This window comes from Gekko japonicus, unplaced genomic scaffold, assembly GCF_001447785.1.
Source record: "Gekko japonicus isolate JY-2015 unplaced genomic scaffold, Gekko_japonicus_V1.1 scaffold99, whole genome shotgun sequence".
NCBI classification, from domain to species: Eukaryota; Metazoa; Chordata; class Lepidosauria; order Squamata; family Gekkonidae; genus Gekko; species Gekko japonicus.
The window spans coordinates 1,068,475-1,093,088 of record NW_015165833.1 but is presented as its reverse complement, the minus strand read 5'-3'; the positions used below and the strand labels follow the sequence as shown (position 1 = coordinate 1,093,088).

The 24,614-nt window shown below is 46.9% G+C and overlaps 1 protein-coding gene across 1 annotated transcript in view; it reads right to left on the bottom strand.

Moving 5' to 3' along the window:
• The window catches only part of GRIK3 (glutamate receptor, ionotropic, kainate 3), a 138,679-nt gene that overhangs the window by 42,661 nt on the left and 71,404 nt on the right, over positions 1–24,614 (bottom strand). Inside the window, exon 11 of the mRNA XM_015410879.1 lies at positions 583–806. Coding sequence (XP_015266365.1) covers positions 583–806 — 224 coding nt within the window. The remainder of the gene's footprint in view (positions 1–582; positions 807–24,614) is intronic.

Genomic DNA, 24,614 nt, shown 5'->3' with positions numbered 1-24,614 from the left:
TCCACCTCTCTGACAGCTGGAGAGGTGGGGGGAGGTCTTCTTCCCGCTTCTTACTACTACCTCTACCCCCACCCCACCCCTCTTTCGCCCCTGGATTTCCCAAAGCCCCACCTCCCAAAATTTTCTAGCTATGCCCCTGTTGTGAAATGCTAGACTCCCATGCCATTTCCTGTTTCACATGGAAGTGATGTAGGCACAACAGCATGAATTCCTTCCCATTTCCTACCACCATTGCCTGAGGTGCCAACGGCAACAAAAGGAGTCCTGACATCCCTATCACCTGTCTTCTAGCATGGAACTCAATATGGAAAGCTAGGAGAGGGGGTTCTAGGATGTTTCCTCATGAACGAGGCACTGACCAACTTCAGACCTGCTTAGCTGTACCAAGATGGCTACATGAGGTACCTTCAGCCCTTATCCTGGGACCACGTCAAAAGAGACACTCTTGCTTTGCTCTGAATCAGTTCTAAGGAGAAGTCAAATGCAGGCTGGTATGAAGGGAAAGCAAAGCTGGTCTCAGCCTCGACAACTGGGAAGTGGTTAAGGCTGATCTCACCACTAGGTCTCCGTGTCTTGTCTTACCTAGCTATCACAAACAGCACACAGCTGACTCCCAGGTAGGCAAGGAGGATGTACATCCAAATGTCAGGAGACAGAGGGTTGAGGAACGAAAAGACGCTGGGATTGGTCCCGTTGGCCTTCCGGTAGAGAATGCTGATCCCCAAAGTCATGAAGGGCTTGGAGAAGTCGATCGCTTTTTCCCGGATGTGAGTGATAGTCAGCGGCGCAACGGCCAGATCTGCTTTCTGTGGGGCCGATGTGACAGGAGGGAGGGAAGGAGAGAGAGAGAGAGAGAAAGCAGCTGTTAGAAATGGCAAGAGAAAAGGGCATGGACAATGGCAGGGCATTCCTTGGGCTTCATGGAAACAGCTGTGTCTCTCCTGGGGACCACTTTGAAAATCAAACCGTTCTTGCTGAAATCATGTCAGGAGGACAAAAACTGTGTTTCAGAACTCAGGTGCTGCCAAGGGAATGTTGCAATCAAAGGCTGAAACACAGGAAAGAAATTTGAACAATTCCAAGGCAGCACTTCTCGAGCAGAGTAACTTGAGCCTTTCATGGACACATTCCGGGCTCCTTGGCCTTCCTGTATCACTTCTGTAGCCTCCTACTACTACACAACAGACTCTCCGTGAGGTTCCGGATTAGTCTAGGGTGTCCTTTAAGATGCACCAGAAACCATTTTCCCCCACTAGTAGTCACAGGCACCTGAAGGTTATTGCAGAATGACACCAGCAGGTGGGCTGGGCTAAGCAGGTGGGTCTCTCCCATACAATTAGCACTCCTGGGGTTGGAGCTCCTGGACAACAGGGATGCCCTGACCAAAGTGATAGCGGCCTGTATCCTCACACTCTACTCACTAGACTTCCCTAGCCTAAAGAGCTAAATGGTTCTTCTGCTAGAGGACAAACATGCATTAGTGGTGTCAAGTTGCAACTGACTTACGGCAAATCCAGCAAGGGGCTTTCAAGGCAAGTGAGAAGCAGAGGTGGTTGGCCATTGCCTTCCTCTGCAGAGTCTTTCTGGGTAGTCTCCCATCCTGCTTAGCTTTTGAGGTCTGATGAGATTTGGGCTATACCATGCCACTTTCCCTCCTCTGCTAGAGCAGTAGGATAAAGGCTGCTACTGATGTAAGGAGGTGTTGGTTGGATTAGGAAGCACTAGGTATGGAACCAACCAGTTCCCTCTCTGCAAACTTCTGACAGAGAGCAGAATGCACTGAACTGTTCTGCAGTGTGGAAGCTAGAATGGGTTTTGTACTTCATGTGCTTTGCTGGTCTTTCTCTCTATGCATACTCTCTTTGGTGCACAGGCAGTGAGAGCATTCTGTGGGGCTACATGGCAACTGCACATGGGCCATGAGCATGACATGGGTCATATTTTCACCACCCATGGGCAGCATTCAGACTGTGCAAAGAGATCTTCTTGAATGCTCAGGATTTCCCTGGAGACTTGGGGATGCAGGCTAGTATGTCCAAATTATTCCTAGCATGGCCAGTGGCAACACCCCTGGGGAGGATGGGCACCTTAATTTCCCTCCAGAAATCTTTTCACCCAACTGGAGTTCCTTCTCAGCTTCCAGCTGTCGTGACATTCAGGAATGTAACAATGTGCAAATGGTTGGAATTAGTATATGCAACAGAGATGACAGTTGGGGCTGTAGCTCAGTGATAGAGCATCTGCTTTGCATGCAGCAGGTCCCAGGTTTAATGCCTGGTATACCCAGTTTTTGTTAAGGATCAGGTGATGTGGAAGATCTCTTCCTAAGACCCTGGAGAGCTGGTGCCAGTCAGAGAAGACAATATGCACATATATCATCTTTTTGCAGGGATGTTGTGAAAATGGATTTTGGCGTTCTGCAAGGTTTTCATATTTGGGGGCCCTTACAGTAGCAGCCCTCATAGCCCTCACTAGCTGATCTTGTTGAAGCCCAAAAGCTAAGCAGGGTCACTCCTTGGATGGGAGACCAAAAAGGAAAACTGGGGCTGCTGTGCAGAGGAAGGCAATGGCAAACCACCTCTGTTCGTCTCCTGACCTGAAATACCTCACGAGGTGGACCTTCATGGGATCACTGTGAGCCAGTTGTGACTCAACAGCACACTTTATAGATGTTCTGCAGGCTTTTCAAGAGTTCAAACAGCCGTAAGAAAGGTACTTGGAACTGTTGCTTACTGCGAGGCCTTTTTTGAAATGCAAAACTGAAAATTGCTACAAATATGTCACCTTTTTTGTGAAAAAAAGAGTTAATTGGGAACTGAAATTATAAAAACAAAATGCAGGGAAGATTACAGCTCACATCTCAAAACTCCCATTCTAATAATCTGGCAGCCCTCAAGTGAGAGCATTAGAAATGGAGAAGGTGGATTTTAATAATCTCTTATAGGTGGGGCTATAGTGAATCCACTTAATAAGTCACATCTGTACAGAGAAGCATTGCAGATATTGATACTGACCCATCTGATTAGCATGCTGTTAGCCCACTGGTCAAACCCATCACCCTTGTTCCAACATTTCTGCCTATGGGGCTTTAAGGGCCAATTGGCCCTTTAATCTACCAGGGAAGTTCCAGGTGGACCACTGGCTTCTGGAAACAAACATGTCAAGGTGGGGAGCAGGGGCCACTTGGTTCAGTCCCAGCCAGCCAGCCAGCCAGGCTCACCCACTGCCTCCTCCTGTGGTGCTACCAGCTGCATCTGAGCTGAGTGGTTCTGGCAACGGGGCTCAACTTGCTCCTGGACATTGCAAAGCCCATTTGAGCCCTGCTGATACAAAACAGGCAAGACCCTGAGAAGAATGGCTGACGCAGCCCCAAGACTACACAGTGCTTCATGTTGTCCAGCTATGAGTGCAAGATGCATGGAGCTATCCAGGCATTGAATGAAGCCATAGCAGTAATAATACTGAACCACCCTTGAAATCAAGGCCAGGAAACTGAACAGCAGAAAATGATTTGGATTGCAATAGTTAAAAAAGAAAGAAAGAAAAAAGAAAGAAAAAAAGTTGAACAGTTAAAAGGTTGCCATAAAATTATGCTGGAAGAGCCAAACATATGACACAGCATGAGTTTTACAAATACTAACTACCAAGCTAATATCAACCATCCTTTATAAATGACTGAGCAAAGAGAAGGTGTTGTCCTTTTGACCTCATGCCAAAAGGACAACCCCTTTAGCACCAGGCAGATGGTGGAGGGAGGGTATGAAGGAACAGACTCACAAGTCCTGTTCCTTTGAGTGCGGGGGGGGGGGGGGGGGCGGCACTGGAAAGCCCAACAGCTTTCCCTTACTCTCAGGAAGCACTGAAAACAAACTGGGTAGTAACAGCTGCCACCAGCAAATCAAAGAGCATCTCCTGCTCAATTCGGACACCTGTATTGCCATTCAGAGAGGCTCCATTGTATGGATGCCAACCTCCAGGTGGGACCTGGGTATCTCCTGGAATTATAACTCATCCCCAGACTACAGAGACCAGTTCTCCTGGAGAAAAAGAATGCTTTGGAAGGTGAACTCTATGGTATTGCAACCCTACTGAGGTCTCTGTCCTCCCCAGGCTCCACCCTCAAATCTCCAGGAGTGTCTCAAACCTGGAGCTGGCAACCTTACCCCCAACCCCCTCACCAGTGGCCAGGGAGGATCTGACATCCCTAGTCTAGAGTGACATAACATGTGGGAAAGATGGAGTCTCCATGGCCTGTGCATTTACTGCTGGGAATCCATCCCCCTTTGGGGTTGTTCTGATCTTCCTGCCTCAAGAGAAAAACTCTTAAGCCATTTGGTGGTCCACAGACTGCCCCCCTCTCCCCCTGCTCACTATCTGCATAGCTAAACCCTGAGTGATCTGTGCTTGGCGGATGGATGCACCATTCCTATCTTCCCGCTCCTGATCTGCAGAGCGGCTCCTTTGTCAGGGATGCAGTGGAACCCGATGGCTGAATTACTAGGGTAAATTCTAAGGTGGTTGTGAGCATTTCTCTGCAGAGGTGCTCCCCCAAAAGCAGCAGCTACCCCATCTCTGAAGGGATATGAAGGGATAGCCTATGATGAAGACTCTCTTTGTCTGGCAGGCTTGAGTGGCCGCATGTGGCCCTTGCAATGCCCCCTTTCCCAGAGCATGCCAGGCTCTAAAAGTAAGAGCCAGCATTTCCAATTGGGCTCAGAGATCCATGGAGCCCCTTATTTATTCTATTTAAAACATCTGCATACCACATTTTCCCCAACATTAGGATGCAAAGTTGTGTTTCCTGTATTTGGAGCCTCCAGCAATGTTGGTGCCCGATGTCAGAAGCTAAGCAGGGTTGGCCCTGACTAGTATTTGGATGGGAGACCACCAAGAAACACCAGGGTCATGATGTGGAGGCAGGCAATGGTAAGCCACCATCTCTAAACATCTCTTGCCCTGAAAACCCTACAGGGTCACTGTAAGTCAGCTATGATTTGATGGCGGCAAAAAAAAAGTGTTGGTGCTTTCTGAGCCAGTGGAAGGTTCTGAACCATCTTCAAAGACATCCCAGTATAGAGAACAGCACAGTAACTGAATCTGGAAGTGATCAGAACATAGATGGATGTAGCCAGAGCCCACTTCTCACAAAAAGCCACGCCAACTGAAATCAGCCTATGGTGCCATGGGCTAGAGATGTCCAGCAGCACACACAGATATAGCAGCCCCCTGAAAGTGTGATCTTGCTCCTACTTTTGCCAAAATCCTCCAAGATTCCTGTTCTGGTTCTAAGAAGAATGAGTTCTCTTTCCTTTGAAGCTATCCACTGAATGAAGGCAGGCAACCCACCTTCCACTTCCCCGCTACAGACAGCCAAAGGCACAGTTTTGCTCTTGAGCAAACTGCAAGGGCACACTGAATGCCACCTTGCTCAGGAGACCATTGGCTCTTGTAGCCAGCACTGCATTCTTCCCCCTGATGTGGATTTTCCTGCCGATGGCATTTAATTAAGGATTTGCTGACCTTGGGGCTCTCCGCCAAAAAAAAAAAAAGAGCCACAAGGAAGGGAGAGGGAATGAGCCGTCATCTCTCATGCACTTGACACTGAAGACTGCAAAGTCAATTCTGAGCTTTAGTATACCCCCTCCCCCCAAATACCCAGAAAAGCAGCAGGTGTGTGTTTGGTGGAGAGCATCTCACCATTATTTTCTAAGCAATTATCAAAAGTGCCTGAAGGGTCCATCTTGTTTAGAACACCACATTTCAAACACTCGTTCTTAGCACTTTGTTAAATTAGCTAGCAGTAGGAGGGCTTCTTAATTTGGTTCCCCCCCCCACCTCAGATCCACCAACTATTTTCAATGAGCCATGCAGAAAAAATCCTGAGCATGTTTAGAGTGCATCCCCCCTCAGTACAGAGTAACTGCCAGTCCTCCTCCCCTTGCACCCATGATCAGGGGAGAACCTTCCAGATCAGAGCGTGAATCCATTGCAGGGCTGAGCCCCCAGTGCTCCAGGGCTCTAGTTGGGGGGGAGCTCTCAGGTACGGAGCTCCGGAAGAGAACCTCTAGGGGGCGGGGCGGTCACGTGGTGAAGCCCCGCCCCCTTCTTTACCCCGCCCTCTGCTTCGATCCTCATTCCGTTTGGGAATGAGGATGAAGCAGGAGGGTAAGTAGCCGGGCCTTCTGACACACTTCCGGTGATGTCAGGGGGTGTGGCCTTCTGTCACTTCCGGTGATGTCAGGGGGCATGGCATATGCAAATAAGTTATGCTAATGAGTTATGCTAATGAGCTTCGGCAGCTCTTTTTCTACAACAAGACCCCTGCAGTGCTCTCTTTGTCAAGTGCAGTCCAGCAGCTGCACAGCCACTTCAAAGGGGAATTCAAAAACTTGTTCATGACTTGGTGATGTTTTAGGTGGTCTGGACAATGGCAAAATGTCTCTTTGCTTTTTGCCTTGTAAACCCTATAGGGTTGCCATAAGTCAACGGTGACTTGATGGCACTTTCCACCACCAATAAAAGGTATTACCTGATGGCCGCAAATGTTTTCCTGGGGCATATCCAGCTAACTGCAGCACTTTGATAGCCAACTCTGGAGCATGCACAAAAATCAGCTTCTTCCCCAGCTGAGCCTAAATGCCTACACAACACACTTTTGTGGGACGCCTGTACACGCAAATGGCAACATATTGGTGGATGTTTATCCCTATACCTCCTCCACCCAGAGGTCTTGACCTGGATGGCCTAGGCTAGCTCAGTCACCAGATCTTGGAAGCTAAGCAGAGGTTGCCCCAGTTAGTCCTTGCATGGGACACCACCGAGGAAGTCCAGGGTTGATACGCAGAGGGAGACAATGGCAAATCACCTCTGTTCCTCTCTTGTCTTGAAAACCCTATGGGGCTGCTATAAATTGGCTCTAACTTGATGGCCCTGTCCACCACCTGAGTTCTTCTGAGGAAAAACCTTTCCCCAAAGACCTGCTCAATATCCTCCCCACTGAGGAAACAAGACCTGTGTGCAAAGTCCCCGGGAACAGAACATGCACCTCCCCCTGATGAGAAAGATGTTGTCACCCAAGAGCTGTATGGATTACTTAGGGGTGTTCTGGCAGCACAGGGGTGCCCATGATGGTCCTGCTGGGCAGAGCACCCACATGCCTCCCCTCCCCCAGCCCTAACACATCATGAGACACAACTCATGTAGGCAGCAAGCAAGCCAATTGCCGGCAAGGAGCCAAAGGAGGGGGGGGGGAAGAGAGAGAGAATAACAGTGCTGTTTGCTTTCAGCTGACCCTGTTTACTTTCCATATTATAGAAACTAATTGTTTGGAAGACAAGGCAAATAATGTAGATTTCATTGATTTTGCTCACAGAGGCTGCAAAGAAGGGAAGATGCAACAGGCAGCCCATTGGTCAGAAACTCATAAGGGGGAGCTGATTTCAGCAGTGTTTTCCTTCACTGGAAACATTTCTGCCTGAAAATACAGTCATCATGTCCAGGAAGAGGCACTAAGGTTAACCTTATTGCAATGGCCCTCCAAAGGGTGTGAGCAGTGGTCAAACAGGCATAAACTTGGCTCATTTCCCCCATTCTGGCCAGTGTCCTGTCCTTCCTTTTCTACCCAAATCTTTTCAATTGTAAACTTTCACTGTGCCCATGTGAGCCTTGTCTACCCATTTTCATCATGTCTCCCCTCCCATCTAGATTTTGCATTTGTCCTCCATTTCTCAGGTGTCTTTCTAAAGCCCCTGTTCTCCAGGCTGCATAAAAGCAACACACACTGGGTGGTGCAAAATTCTGGCATAACCACAACACCTGCCACAAAACCCACCAAACTGAATGTCACCTGGTCGCTCACGCTGGGCACCACATGGCACACTAAGCACATTGGGGGAAAGGCTCTTGCAACTGATGCACAAAGCCCACCCAAGAAATATCACGAATATATTCACAATTATTTAAAGTTTTCAAGACATACTGTTTAAGGAACAACCCCCAAATCCAATTTAAGGGAAGCACAGCAGTTCATGAGGACATCTCATCCCACCCCATTAGTGATCTGGCACATCTTACAGGAATGTTTATATGGTGCTGTGTGCTGTCAAGTCACTTATGATTTATGGTGACCCGATGAATGAATGACCTACAAAACATCCTATCATTAACAGCCTCACTCAGTAGAAAAGAGCAAGAATCCAGTAGCACCTTAAACAAAATTTGTAGCAGGGTAGGAGCTTTCGTGAGTCACTGCTCACTTCTTTAGATACCATACTGAAGGCCGTGGCTTCAAGTCAACCCATTTCCTACTGGGTCTTCCTTTTTTCCTACAGGAATGTTTAAAGTCCCTTAAAAGATCTCCAGATGTCCTGCCTTCAAATGGCTCTTGCTTCAGGCCACTCTAAACAAGGATTCTGATGATTACCCAGTCCCACACACACAAAATAATAAGAGAGGCTTAAGGAGCTCTTTTATAAGAAGCCAAGAGTCACTGGAAAAGACATTCAGGGTCGGCCCGAGGTGAGGCTACGCCTTAGGCAAGGCTGCAGGTGCCAACCTCCCAGTGGGGCCTGGGAACCCAGCGGGAGGCCCTGGATGGGGCAGTGGGCCCTGGATGGGGCGCCAAAGTTCGCCTCCCCACCGCCAAAAGCCAGCGCCAATCCCCGAGGCTCCCCTCCGCATCCTTCCCGCCTGCCCGGACCCTCTCCAGCGACCCATGGCCGGCGGGGAAAGGCACCGGCAGAGCGGGCGCATGAAGAGGGGAGCCTGCACCGGGGGGGGAGCACCTGCCGGGGGAGCCTCCCCCCGTGTGCAAACTTGAGGCTGCGGCGCTTTCTTTCTGCCGGCGCCTCAGCCAACCAGCCCTCCACCTCGGTGCACCCCGGGACCACGCGGCCCTTTACCCCCTCTTGGCAGCACTCCTTAGCTGCTGCCGTTGCTGCCACCCGAGTGCTCACGGCAGGAGGAGGTAGGTGGGCGAGGGGGTAAAGGGCCGTGCGGTCCCAGGGCGGAGGGCTGGCTGGCTGAGGCAGCGGCAGCAGGGCGCGCTTACCTCCTGCCTGGCGGCACCTGCAGCAGCTCCGGCGGCCTTGGCTCCCCCGGCAAGCCGCGGCAAATGCGGCCTGGCGCGGGCTCCCCTCTTCATGCACCCACTCTGCCGGTGCCTTTCCCCGCTGGCCATGGGTCACTGGAGAGGGTCCGGGCAAGCGGGAAGGTTGTGGAGGGACGTGGAGGGGAGCCTCGGGGATCGGCGCTGGCTTTTTGGGGGGAGGCGAACTTCGGCGCACCCATCCAGGGCCCGCCGCCCCATCCAGGGCCTCCCACTCTAGGCGAGTGCCTAGTTGGCCTAGCGGGAGAGCCGGCTCTGAAGACAATAATGCTAGGAAAAGTTGAAGGCAGCAGGAAAAGAGGAAGGCCCAACATGAGTTGGATTGACTCAACTGAGCCACAGCCTTCAGTTTGCAAGACATGAGCAAGGCTGTTAATGATAGGATGTTTTGGAGGTCAGTAATTCATAGGGCTGCCATAATTCGGAAGCGACTTGATGACACTTAAACACACAAATGAGGAGCTATTTCTTACTGTACAGTTCTTCATTCCTGCTCAATTCTTGCAATGTAAAGAAAAGGCTCAGACTTGGACCATGACCACACTTGTTTGCTCCCTTCTCCAAGCAAAGGTTTGCTTTTGTACTAAACAGTCTGCTCCCCAGAGACAAGACTATGAAGATTTAAGTGTGCTGGAATTTTCTATTGATTTAGTGCTCATTACTTATGAGAGTGTTAAATCACCTCTTAAACCATTCCCAGTGACAGCCATCCAGCCTGAGCTGCAGAAGAGCAATTTCTATTCAACCGCCTGTCCCCCGCCCTCTGGATTCATGCCCAAGTGAGAATACTAGAGAAAGAGGCTTGCTTGTGCATAAGGGTGATTGCAAAATTGTCACAAATTGCAATTCTTAATGGTGGCGCTTTTTATATCCGTCTGGCTACGTCCCAGGATGACCCTCCACAAGAGCAACATGGCTGCCAGGATGAGAGTTCCCAGCACTTGCCCCAACAGCGGTGGGAACATTTGGTGGCCAGAGACTGGCAAAATGGCACTGCATGACACTCTAGGATTCCCCCCCCCCCATTTCCCCTGATCTCTATGCTAAAAAATGGGGAGAACAGTATCGCACGATGCCGTGATGTCACTTTCTGCTAAAAACCCAGAAGTGATGTCACCACATTGCACAACACTCTTGGGATGTTCCCTCATAGAGTTTGGGAACATTCCTACACAAAGTGGTGATATCACTTCTGGATTCCTAGCTGGTAGTGACATCATGGTATCATGCAACACTGTCCCCCCCCCCGCTCTGTTCCACTGAGTACCCGGGAGGAAGGGGGAGCAGCGAAAAGGGTTATGGCATCTAGCAGCTGGATCCCCACAGCTGGAAGCAGGAAGGCATCCTGTGGCCCTGCCACAAGCAGTAAAGCCTCATTTGGACTCCTTATTTTCCACATAAAATATATGCATTTTTCACAGCAATTTTTGAGTTCATAAATCAGTATTATACTCTATACACATCATTGTATTCCGCACAGGTTAACTGCCTTGGGTTTGATGCTGTTGGGAAGTGGAGGTTTTTTCCTGCTTCCCCACAGTATCTTGTTGGATTCATGCACCTTCTGGGGTATCCTTGGCTCCCCCCCCCCCTCCATCTTTTCTACACTTGCTGTGCTCTGAGGTTTTGAGAAAGTGCAGCAAGGCCTGGATGGCTGCTGTGTGGATGGAATAGTTACAAGAATGGGCACAGTAATAAGACCAATGAAAAAAGGGGAAAGAGAACTGTGACAATTTAGCGCTTAGTAATATATTCATAAATCATAATATACAATAACAGAAAATAAGTAATATATATAGTGAATGTAGACGGTGGTCTCCGGAATGGTGTGCCGTTTCGACAATGATCTTCTTCTGAACAAGGGTGTGTACCTTATCAAATATAACAATACAAGTTTCATTTAAAAATAAATATAACAGTGTGCAAATATATAATATGAATAAGTATAAAAATAGTATGAAACCTTACAAAAACTGTCTTTCAACAATTCATTTCTTGGTGACGTATTGGAAATATACTGTTGATTCTAAAAAGTACAACAATAGCTGTTACAATACATTTTCATTGTTATTCAATAATAATTACATCGCTCCACATGCATAAATATTAATCTTCCCTGCCATCATTGGAGGGCTTTTAAAAATTGACAGTTGATTATTCTCATATCAATATAATGTTATTGTTGAGGAAAGGGGGGGGGGATCTGGTCCCCAGGTCTCCACCTGAGGTCCTAACCTCTTGCTGGTTCAATGGGCCGGATGGGAACTGGCTGGCTACCGAGTTTCTGTAGGTAAGAGAAAAGCACACAAGCTTGCACTACTTTATTGATCCTTAAGCCAAATAAAAAAGCTCAGAGCATTTACTGAAAGGCAGTATACACACAATTACCCAAATAAGAAAAGAGATCTCTCTGGCTGCCAGCCAGAGGACTCTAAATGAGCAGTCTGATGGCAGCCCCAAGCTCTAAAAATCAACCGTATTTATACCCTCTCATCTCTAACCATCACCAAGGTAAGTGCCAATGAAAAATGCAACAATAAGCAGTCCCTTCCCCTTAATAGCACCATGAGCCTTAACCATCCCTGGGTTATCTAGCAGGTCAAGAGCCCCTAGAAAGAATGGGAGACATTAACCTATAGAAGTTTTGTCTACAGGATGGTGCACTTTGGCTCAAAGGATGTAAACTGTGTGTGGGACAGGTTCACCAGCCAGGCAGTGTGTTTTTAGAAAATGAGCATTAGCTGCAATGCTCCATGGAATAGAACCAAAGTCTACTTTTGCTAAAATCTGTTCAGTGTAGCTTATACATAAATGTCCAAGTTTCCCTAAGCACCCAATTCTGCCACAGTTATAACAGTGTATATCCCAGGTTCTCCGAATACCAAGCTTTCACTTAAAAAAAAGAAGAAGCAAATCTCCAGCCATTTTTATTGAAGAGATATAAAGGGAAAGGCACATCTCTGCAACAAAAGGGGCTAGACAAACTTTTCTAAAAAAACAACAACAAAAGCTGGGAATTCAGACAGCCTGTTACATATTTTTATGACATTTAACCAATATAACAATATTCACCAGTTGATTCTGCTCCGGAAGTTGCAGCTGGTGCAGAATGCAGCAGCACTGGTGTTGACTTTGTTGTCTGTGCAGACGAAGATCCACCCGGTGCTGCGCAAATTGCACTGGCTGCCTATTGAGTACCGAGTCCATTTCAAGGTATTGGTGCTTACCTTTAAAGCCCTATATGGCCAGAGGCCTGCATATCTGCGAGACCGCCTCTCCCTCTATGAGCCCCGAAGGGCTTTACAGTCTGCCAGCCAACATCTTTTGGTGGTTCCCGGCCCCAGGGACTTCCATCTTGCCTGGTGGAATGAGCTCCCATATGAGATCAGGGTCCTGTGGGACCTTTTACAATTCCACAGGGCCTGCAAGTGGAGCTCTTCCGCCAGGCTTTTAGTTAGGGTGGTGGGCATTCCCCCTCTCTACTGGGCCTCCTCTCAGCAGGTCAGATCTGCATTACCATCTAAGGACCAAAACTTGAAATAGAGAGCATCTGTGAGGCTTTAACTATGACGTGTACCAGAGGAATGTTGTATTTTATTGGGGTTTTAACTGTTTTTTTGGGTTTTAACTGTTTTTAATTCCTTGTAAACTGTATATTGCTTATTATGTTTGATGGAACCCATCTTGAGCCTGCTATGTATGGAGAGCGGGAAATAAAACCAATAAAATAAATAAATAAACGTGACAAAATTGGGGGGGGGGTGCCAGGGAGCAGGCCAGAGAAACCATGGAGATAACTGCCATGTGGAAGCCCCCATGCTGGTGAGCTGTAGCGGCAGCTGCTGAAGAAACAGGGAAATTATGCCTGTTGCCATGTGGAAAATACCATAGTATATGTATAATTGACATACATGCACGGTATGTTTAAATATTGTACAAATCGCATATAAATTGTGTAATACATGCAAAAAAAGAACCAAACCAATCATCCACAGTAGCAAAGGAAATAGGCAGGCCAATGACAGATGGAAGCCAAAAGCAGTGAAAGAGACAAAGGGCAGAATTAATTTCCACTCCCCTCCCCACTATTATTCTGCAGGTCAGTCATGCCTGGGGTTCTACTCTGCCTCTCTTCCAGCAAAGGATGATTTCCGAATGCCAGTAATGGATTTAGCACATAAGAACGGGCTGCTTTCCTGCAAGAAAAAAAATCCAAAGCATGTTCCTTCTAGAAAAAGGAATAAGGATGATTATCTTCTGGGACAGCAGCATCTTCCAACACTACCATCCCATTTTAAAATTTGTTTTCATTTTTCAAAAAGTTACTGTGTTCACACCAAGAAGCTGTACCAATAATAAAATGCAGAGAGCTTTTAATTTTTTAAAAATGGGGGGGGGGAGATAATTTTCTTTCAAATAAAAACATGTTCCTTTGAGCTTTTATTTACTTATACTGCTTTCTGCAGGAATATACCAGCACACAATAAAATTACTTTTAAATGGAAAAAAAAATAAATTGGGCAGGGGAGATAGCTTACTCAGAAGAAAAACTGGCCTATGAGCAAGCATGGTGGGTAGCTCCATCTTGGATGTTAAGTTCTTGGAGGCAGGGAATAAAAACCAACACACAACTCACAATAGAGACTCTGAAAGCACATGAGTACATTTCTGGAACTTACTTTGTTTTAATGGTTTTGCTGCCAATGCTGGGCTGTGGAAAAGCTTGCAGGCCTTGGGAAAGAAAGGTCAAGTGGCTTGGGCGCTTGATGAAGTCAGCCTCTGAAAAGAAGCAGCATCTTCTAAACACCTATGCGGATTTAACTTTGGAGCTGAAAGTAATCCCAGACACACAAGATAATCCTGGTATGTTGTCCTTGGTTCAGATATACTTGTGTGTGTGATGCAGCGATGCTCCTGTATCAAGATTCTGCCCTGAGACAGTTTCTGAGCCAGACAGGCCAGCAACAAGGACTCACCCCATTCTCACCAGCAACAGGGGAGGGAATGATCTTTGGTGTGAATGTGGGAGGGCTTCTTTTTATTTATTGTATTCATTTAGAACATTAATTAGCTCTACATTAGGGAACTCAAGGTGGCTTGCAATGCAAACAAAACACTAACCCTAAAAAATACCCAACCCCCCCAACCCTCAATTTAAAATCAAAACTTAAGACAGCTAATAAATAGAAAAATTAAATTAACTGAATGCTGTCTGAAATAGAACTCTCTTCAACTGCCTCCTGAAGATCACATGTGAGGGGATCAGGAGCACCTCCCTGGGGAGGCTGTTCCATGATCGTGGGGCTGCCACTGAAAAAGGCCCTCTCTTGTGTGCCCACCAGAGAAGCTTCTTTGGACAATGGGACAGTCAAGTGAGCCTCTCCCTGTGATCTTAATTCCCAAGCATGAACGTGTGGGAAAAGATGTTCCTTCAGACTTCCTGGTCCCAAGCCATGAAGAGCTTTAAAGGGCAAAACCAACACACTGAATTGGTCTCGAGGACATCCAATGAAGCTGATGGGCAGTAAGTTCAGGATAGACAAAAGGAATAAACAACTTTTTAAAAGGGATTAGATAGATTCACGGAGAGGTCCATTGGTGGTTACTGGTCACAGTGACTGAGGGGAACCTCCATTTTCAGAGGCACTAAACCTCTGAATCCCAGAGCCAGGAGGCAACATCAGGGCGCCTCAATGTCCTGTGGCCCTCCAGAGGAACTGGTTGGCCACTATGTGAGACAGGATGCTGGACTAGATGAAGCACTGGTCTGATCCAGCAGGGTGGTTCTTATGTCCTTATGTCTTGGGAGTAGACTGGTAGCCAGTGTGATGGCTGTAGAATTGGGATCACATATTTTTGTGATGGAAGAAGAAAAGGGAGACTCGGCAGGGAAACTTCTGATGCAGGACTTGCTGTGCTGCTGTTTGTTGCTTAAGGCCAGCCTCACAACCAACTTCCTTTTTTCAAAGGCTTCTCTTTCCCCCAAAGCTGCACTGCCTGTGGCCAGCCCTGTCTGGATCACAGAGCCAGGGCAGAGGGGGACACGCAGAGCTCCAAAAGCCACAAGCTGACAAATGGGAGAGTGGCTTTGGTGCAGCACAGACTGCCTGTTGAGGGAAACAACATGCTGTTTGCAAATCACACAGTTACATGAGTCACCGACTTCCTACGCTGAAAAGTTGCCCTTTTCCTGATGCGTCGGCCAAGCATCAGGTCTGCTGTCATCACAGGTTTTTACAAGACTCTGAGGATTCAGGGTCTGACTAGAAGTCAGAACGTGCTTTACATCTTCGCTGCAAAATTGCTAAGTTGGAATGGCTTCCCTCAAGGATAGTTTTGTGAAGGTTAGGACATGTTTTTGAGTATGGAGACCTAGTCTTTTAAAAAACTACAGTTCCCAAGATGTTTTTAGTGGGACCCAAGGCACGCCAATAAGCCTGCAACTGATTTCAGTGTGTCCAACCGTTGCAAGCTCAACAGAACCAATGTCAAACCACAGAATCTAACTTAAGCAAGTGAGACTGTAAGCTCAACACAACCAAGACATTTTTAGTGGGACACAAGGCACTTCAATAAGCCTGCAACTGAGTTTAAGGTGTCATCAGGACAGCACCCCCACTCCATCCAACCGTTACAAGCCCAATACAACCAATGTCAAACCCAAGAATCTAACTTAAGCAAGGGATACCGCAAGCTCAACACAACCAAGACATTTTGAGTGGGACCCAGGGCACTTCAGCAAGTCTGTAACTGATTTCAATGCATCATCTAGACAGCCCCCTCCAGTCCAACAGCTGGAAGCCCAACATTATGTCAAACTACAGAATCCATGTTAAGCAAAGAACACCACAAGCCCAACATAACCAAGACATTTTGAGAGAGACCCAGGGCACTTAAACAAGTCTGCAACTGATCTCAATGTGTCATTTAGACAGCACCCCCCCCCCTCCAACACTCTCTTTGCTATCTCCTACTCTGTGACATTGCCTGAAAAAATTAGCCAAACCAATATTTCCCAGCATGGCGCTGTTGGGGTGATCATTTACATGTGCCAGGAAGGGAAGATAGGCCATGTGCTTGAATTAAAGGAAATGTCCCCTTCACCCTCTTCCTCTACATTTTCAGTGAGCAGCCTTGGTGTTGTTGCTGACACCAACAAAATTGAGAGTTTTTTAAAATTGGGAGGGGGCTCACAGCAATGATATGACATTAGGACAGTACAAGTGACAAGTGTTGTTCTCTGGCTCTTTCCCAGATGCATATCCCTAATTGCAATCATATTCCTAAGTGTGCATATCAAAAACAAAACCACAAATATTTCATAAGGCATGTCTAAAGTAGTCTTATTTGAATCTCTTTCTTGTAGGCCAAAAAGCCTTGGTCTCTATATACATCATATGCATTGTGACCATCCAAGTATAACCTCTCCCCCCCCCCCCCCCCCTTGTATATAGAGACCAAGGCTTTTTGGCCTACAAGAAAGAGATTCAAATAAGACTACTTTAGACATGCCTTATGAAATATTTGTGGTTTTGTTTTTGATATGCACACTTAGGAATATGATTGCAATTAGGGATATGCATCTGGGAAAGAATGGTATTTTTTTGGATTTGCAGAAGGGCATAAATACTGCCATTCTGGGTTATTCATATCCCACAGTACCATTTTTCTTTTTTTAAAATTTAGAATTCCTAAACGTTTCTGGTCCATTATTCCCTATGGGGGACAATTTTCAGGGACCTGCAGTGGTTTTCCCCTCAAGCAAATGGCACCAAAACAGAAAGGAACCTAGTCCTGCCTGTCCACTAAATAAACCCCCCCCCCCAAGTTTCAAGTGTATTAGATCAAAGTGTCTAATTCTACAGACCGCCAAACAAGGTGCCTCAGTGATCCTACTTGTCCCCATTGTTTTCTATGGGGGAAAATGCCATGCTTTCTCCAGGGCAAACAAACCAATAGCCACACACACAAAAACAACCACTGGCCAAAAGCAAGCAGAACCAATGTCAAAACAGAGAATCCAAACAGAGCCATGAGCCAATGTGGCAAGCCCAACAGAACCAAAACTAAACCAGAAAACCTCAGTAGAACCAGCTTGAGCAGGAGAAAGTTGCAAGTCCAACACCACTAATGTCAAACCAGAGAATCCAACTCAAGCTAGGGGTTGTACAAGGCCACTACACGCAATGTCAAACCAGAGAATCCAAGCAAAACCAACAAGGCAAGGCAATACCAAGACCTAGCAAAACACTGACACAAATACAATGTAACACAGAAAAAACTAGTCCTGGGAGCCCTGAAATGTCATGCCCAAATACTCCTACATATTCCTTAGTATTTCTGGCTCATTTAGGACTCATTTAGCAGTATCCTGAAAAATCCTGAATACCGTCTGGACACCCAAATATATCTGAAAAAAATAACAGTAAGTTATTTTTTAGATATATATTTGGACTGAAACGCACATCCATAAGTACAACAGATTAAAATAATGCCTGCATACGGTCTGGTCCCAAAATTGCTTTTGATGTATTTGCTGGAATGAGCTCTAAATGAAGGAATCATGGAAGATTGTCCCCCCTGGCTCTTAAAAGATTACCCAGGAGTCAGTGTGAACACTGGGGGAAAATAAGGTTGTTGTTTTTCTTTAAAAAAAAAAGCCTGGTGAAGGGAGGGGAGGCCCATCCCTTCTACTCCAGGAGATCTGTTCAAAGTCTGTGGCCTTTGATGGAAGACCTTTCAAACATATCTCTAGGAATGGGAGATGGGACTTAATTTTCAAATGAATGGGTGGAGATCTGATCATCTCTAGTTTCAGTCCCCGAACTGGATCTGAAGTTAGACTGAAATGGATTGAGACAACCAGCCTGGTCTAAGAACTCCTAGGACTGTCTTGCCACAATCCTTTTCAGGAACCCCCATCAAGTAAATTTAAGTATGGCAAGAAATCCCAAAGATCAGCCCTGACCTGGATAGCCCATACAGGGCCGATCTCATCAGATCTCAGGAGCTAAGCAGGCAAACTCTGGCAAGCACTAGGAAGGGAGACCTCCAAGGAATATCAGGGCAGGGATGTAGAGGCAGACAATAGTAAACCTCACTGAAACACCCAAGCTCCACTATGGGTCACCAGAAGTCAACCAAGACTTCCAGGCATACACACACACAAAATACAAAAAAAACCAAACCCAAAGATCAGTAAGGTCAAGGGTTTTTTCCCCTGCAGCAGATATACACGCTCCCCAAATAAATCATTCAACATTAGTTTCCTCATGGATAGCTTTCACCAAGACAAGGATTGAGTCGGCACACTGCAGGATGAATCTTGGAATGTTTGTTGGCTTCTTCATGGGAAACCAGCTGAAGCTCATACAAATGATGCTACCAAATAAAAAACATTCCAGTAAAGAACCCTTAGCCTACGTGGCACCCAGTTCACAGCAGGCTTGACTGATTTGATCTACAAATCCCCCATAAGTAAATTTTAACAGGCTACTGAAGTTGAAGTCAGGCTGGGGAGACCAGATTCTAACTTTGCAACTCTCTGAGCAATCTCTACTCAGGTAACGGGCTTCACCCCACTGGAAACTGGGAACAACTGGGATATCTCTGGTTCTTCAAAACCTCCTGGCTTGCAAACCTGGCCCAATTGAATTTCAGCTTGCCCCTTCCTGCAGTAGCTATTGCCTCCTTAGAAATCAAATTGGGGATGAACTGCAACTCAGAGGCAGAGCATCTGCTTGGCATGCAGAAGGTCCCAGGTTCAAACCCCAGTATCTCCAGCTAAAAGGGTCAGGTTGTTGGTGATGTGAAAGACCTCTGCCTAAGACCCTTGGGGTCTCACCCTTTAGCTCTGGCCCCTGACAGCCCTGGAGACAGCCCTGGAACCATGATGCCCCCTTGCTCATAGATGTCCTTTTCCTCGCCCTCTTTCCCGAAGAAATAATGGCCATGTTTTTCTCCCCACTTGCTTTAAAAGGGGTTTTGAAGGACAGATGTCCCCACTGAAAGTTAATGCACTGAACTGGCTCCTTGGGATGCCCATGAATTCTGGAAGACTGATGAGGCATACAGTGATGAAACCAAACCTTCCGCTGAATCTATTTTCAATTTTCAACATATGAAACATTTGGTGGGAGGAGTCGGATTAAGAATAAAGAACAGCAGCTATTTTTACCACAAAGTGGAAATGCTGGGTTTTTAAAAATGGAAACTTTCAGACCAATAAGACTTCCAGGTTATACACTTTCAAGAGTCAAAGCTCTCTTTGTCAGATACTGAAAGAGGTGGCTTTCTAGAAGGGTGCTGTCATGTTTCCAATACATGCCTTTTACTTACCCTGGTTGCAATGTCCATTTTGTGTCAAATCAAAGCTCACATGCTAACCCTAACCCTAGCCCTAACCTTCACCCCCCCTAACCTTAACCTTCATGCGATGACCTTAGTGATTTGCTCGCCATTCAAAATAAGCAGCATTTGGGGTAGTTTTGGATCTGCCCAGGACAGCAACAGCATTCAGCATGGCAGCCAGCTGGGAGATCACTGCTGATGCATGTTCATCACTCGCCTTGCTATGGACCATGCATGTATTGGTATCCTCATGGGCAAGTCACACAACATTTAAAACCAGCTACATGCGAATGTATGTGCTGCTTTTGCATCAGCACAATCAGCAGCATACATTTTGCCAGTGCGTGCTCAGAACTGACTGGACTGAACTGGAGCGTGAGAATGCGCACGCCTCATTAGAGTCAATGGACAAGCAATGACACTTGGCCATGGGAGTCAGGAAAGGAGACAAAATGGTCAGAGCTGGAGACAAGCCAAGCAGCCCCCCACCCCCACCCCACCCCAGCCCAGCTGGATTCAGACAACCAAGGAAACAAGCTCTTTTGTAATGGGAGATTTCTTCCCCCATTGGGTGTGTTGGGCAAAGAATGGTTTGTCTCCTACATGCCTCCAGCTACCATCCTAAACATACCAAAAAACCCATTGTATACAGCTAGGCTCTATGCTACAGCCACATCTGCTCCAATCCTACAGACAGAGATTCACACCTGAGGGACCTACAACACACCTTTTTGGAACTAAAGTATCTACCTGATGAAGTCAGGAAACAGATTAACAAAGCCAGAATGATACCCAGAGAAACCCTGTTACAAGACAGGTCCAAAAGAGACAATAATAGAACGCCACCAGTGGTCACATACAGCTCCCAACTCAAAACAGTTCAACACATCATCAATGACTTACAACCTCTATTGGATAATGACAGTTCTCTTTCACAAGTACTGGGGGGGCAAACCTTTCCTTGCACACAGACAGCCACCCTGTCTCAAACAACTCCTCACCCACAAAAATGCAACATCTCATTTGAACATGGCCACTGGGACCAGAGCTTGTAATAAACTCAGATGCCAACTTTGCTCCCATATACACCCAGACAACACAATCATTGGACCTAACAGCATCAACCACACCATCAGAGGCTCATTCACTTGCTCATCTTCTAACATTGTATTATGCCATTAAATGTCAACAATGCCCTTTGGTTCTCTACACAGGACAAACAGGACAAACCCTACGCCAGAGGATAAATGGACACAAATCTGACATCAGGAATCACAAGATTGAGAAACCTGTAGGAGAACACTTCAAACTTCCAGGACAATCAATGGGTGACCTCAAAGTAGCTGTTTTATTACAAAGGAACTTCAGAAAAACAGAATGGAAAGGAAAACTACTAAATTCCAAGTTATTACAACACTTGGAACAAAAACCTCTCAAGGACTCAACAGGGATACTGGTTTTTAATCTCATTACATATGCTAACTTATTCAGTCCTCACATATTTATTCTTAACAAGAAGGACTATAAATCCTCTGTATTTTAGTGTATTTCTTTTTCAGAATAGTATATTCGAATACTGAATGTATGCAAGGGATATTAGGATGTCTGCTGACATAACAGCGTTTTTTTTGGAGAGGGAGGTAGTGTTAAATGCCCTCCATGCCTGACAGGAGAGAATGAAGATTCCCAATCACTTGTCACTTCCCACAATTAGAAAAGACACCTTTGGACATTTATCTGCTACTTTGACACATTTATTGCTTTACAACTGTTGACCTTATAACCTTAACTTGTTATTTAGTGTCACTTTGCATATCTTGATCATCATCATGTTGCATGTTAATTTGCTGTTCATTCTCTGGCTATAAGTTTGAACCTTGTCTGCCATTCTAATGTTGGTTTTAAAGGTGCCATTGGACTCTAAATGTGTTGTCTCCTCACAGCAATCCTTCACTTCCAAAGCAGGATTAAAACACCTATGCTTAATGTTGTTGGGTTTTTTAGCACATAAAGACGAAGGTGGAGGGACAGGCTTGGAGGGATGCAGTGTGAGAATAAAAATGCAAAGCATGCTTTCACTCCAAAGATGTTGTTCAAAACACAACTGAATGTTTTTTCTTCAAGGTTCAAGGACCCTGCTTGTCATCTGTGGACAAACTGCGGTCTCAACAGAGAGGTCCCAGAATTAATTTATTGAGTTTTATTTTCCAAAGTGGTCTGACCAAGACAAAAGGAAACCAGCCCTGCCTTCCAGCTGACTGGGTGCATCCTTCGGGGTGCTGCCTGGGCTCGCCAGGGGAGACTATCTACTCAGCTCCTTCCTGCCTCTCACACATCCGTGGCTCTCCCCAAATGGCACGCCAGGTGTAATTATGCAATTAATTAATCCCGTTCTGTTTCACAAGTTTGTGTGGAGGGAGGCCCCCTGAAATGATATTTGCATGGAAGAGTCTTCAGTGGGCTGGGAAATTAGCATTCCCTCCATTGGGATTCTGACCACCCCCACCCCCACCCTCCTTATCGTCATAGCAAAGCTATGCAAGTGTGCCAGAGCCTCACACAAATTCCTGCACTTTGCAGCAGGCCAGATTAATTACTGAATGGCAAACTGTCCAGATCCTATTAATAAGAGCTCAGGCTTGGAATGATAGCTGGACATGAGCCCCGGTAGCCAGTCAAGCTTAACAAGGTCTTACAAGGCTCTTCCAGCCCTGAGGTTATTGTATTTTGCCAAGGGATTGCTATTAGTAGTAGTAATCCTCACAATGGTAGGATCCATCTCCCAAATGAAATATAATGTGTCCCCTCTTAGCCAACAGGGCCCAGATTCTGGGTTACTTAAGACTCTGTGTCTATGTTCTCCCATTGATAACGCTGTGTAACTCAGAGCAAAGCCATTTACACTTTCAATTAAAATGGAGGCCACTCAGTGTTGTGGAGGAGAAGGGGGTTGTAATTAATGCTTGGGAGAAGCAGACAAAAAGAATTCTCAATACCCAAGCAGTGATTACTGGTTGAAAGTAGCCTTAAAAGTGTGTTTGACTTCTAACTGACCTTTTAAACTTCTCCCCCCCAAAGCCAATAATTTTTTACCACTCAGTTGTGCAAAAGCATGTATGTATGCAAGTGGGCAACTCGGAGGGGAGGTGGCACGGTGTAGACCAATTTGTCACAACTCGCAGGGTCAGTACTTGGATGGGAGACCACCAAGGAAGGTTCTGCAGAGGAAGGCACTTGCAAACCACCTCTGCTTCCATCTCACTTTGAAAGCCCCTTCCTTGGGTTGCCATAAGTCCATGGTATAGCCCAATCTTATCAGATCTCAGAAGTGAAGCAGGGTTGGTACTTGGATGGGAGACCACCATGGTAGGCTCTGCAGAGGAAGGCCATGGCAAACCACCTTTGCTTCTTAGTTGCCTTGAAAGCCCCTTGCTGGGGTTGCCATATGTCTGGTGGCGACTTGCTGGCACTTACATGCGTAGGTAGGTGGGCACAGGATAAAAGTGCAAACAATGAGTGGGGGGGGGACAGATTCAAGTCTTTTTCTCCACCCACGTGTATCAACTTCCACTGCAAACACATTCACCCCTGTGGTAAAATTCAAAATCTTCTATTTCATTCTTCATGAAACATCAGAGAGTTTTGGAGTGACCTCATTGTGTGTGCATTGAAGGAGTATCACCGTGGTTGCATACGGCTCATGTTAGATAGTGGGAAGAAGGGATGCTGCCTGGCACTCTGGAGATAGAACACATGAAGCTGCCTTATACTAAATCAGACTCTTGGTCCATTAAACTCAGTATTGTCTACTCAGACTGGCAGAAGCTCTCTGGGGTCTTAGGCACAGACCCTTCACATCCCCTGCTGTCTGGTCTTTCAACTGCAGATGCCAGTGATTGAATCTGGGACATTCTGCATGCCAAGCAGATGCTTTGCCTCTAACCACAGCCCCTCCTAAAGGGGGACTAAGCTGTATTATGTGCAGGGCCGGCTCGCCCGCTAGGCGAGCTAGGTGCTCGCCTAGGGCGCGCTGGCCCATCAGGGGCGCTGTTGGGGTTTGTGAGATATTTAAAAATTGTTATTTAGCAGAGGTAAAATATCTTAGCAGTGCCAGAGTAAAATAATTCAGACTCAGAGTCCATGTGTGATTAAAATAGAAAGTTTTTACTACATTCTAGCATAGGGAAGGGTAACTGGGATGAAAATATCAACGGAGCTAAATAGGCTACATCTTTACACTACAAAGACAAGACTAGAAGAGCGTTATGGCTTCTCTTTCTTTTTCTTGAGAACAGCAAACAAAGATGGGAAGAGGAGCCATAAAACGCTAAAACTCTTTGACACTTTAGTTCCAATCAAAACTCCTAGATCAGGGAGAAATTTTCATGGGCTTCTATTCCTAAAACAACATTGGTTACATGAAAACACATGTGACTTCCTGTGACAACACAAACAAACATTTAACCCCAGATACACTGAGTGTTTTCAACTTGTAATACCCAACAGGTGCCAAACTGCCCCCCCCACTGGCGAGAGAGAAAAGGCGGCGGGGATCGAGGGTCTCTGCCCCCGCCCCCCCTCTCTGTGCCCAGCTGGGGTGGAGGAGGTGGCACCACAGCTTGCCTGCCCTCCCCCCTCAGGGGGGAGGAGGCAGAGGCGGCATGGCGGTGGCCAGCGGGTAATCGCTGCAGCCATGGAAAGGGCCGGGGAGGGGAGCAGGTCCCCGCGGCACCTGAGCCCCTCCCCCTTGCCCCTTCGGTGCCGCCATGGCCACTCCCTGCTGAGTTCTCTGGCCCCGCCGAGGCGCAGCAGCCGTCGCAGCCAGCTCCTAAGGCTCCATCGCCCCCCGCCGCTGCTGCTGCGACAGCTGCAAAAGTCACGGCCTCGGGGCTTTTTTCCTTGCCGGGGCTCCAGTGTGCTGGCCTTGGCCGGAGAACCCCTTGCAGAGCCGTCACTCCCAGCCATGGCGGCAGAAGGGGTGGGGTGGGGTTTTTCGGCTCCCCTCCTCCCCCATCTCTCCAAGGCCCCTGCCCCGTGGCCAAAAACAAAAAAAAGTAATCTTCCCGAATTAAAACATACAAAAGTGGAACCTTGCAAACAGATTGGTTTTGGAAAAGCAGCCCTGGAAGGAGGGGGGGGGAGATGCAGAAGGAGGGGG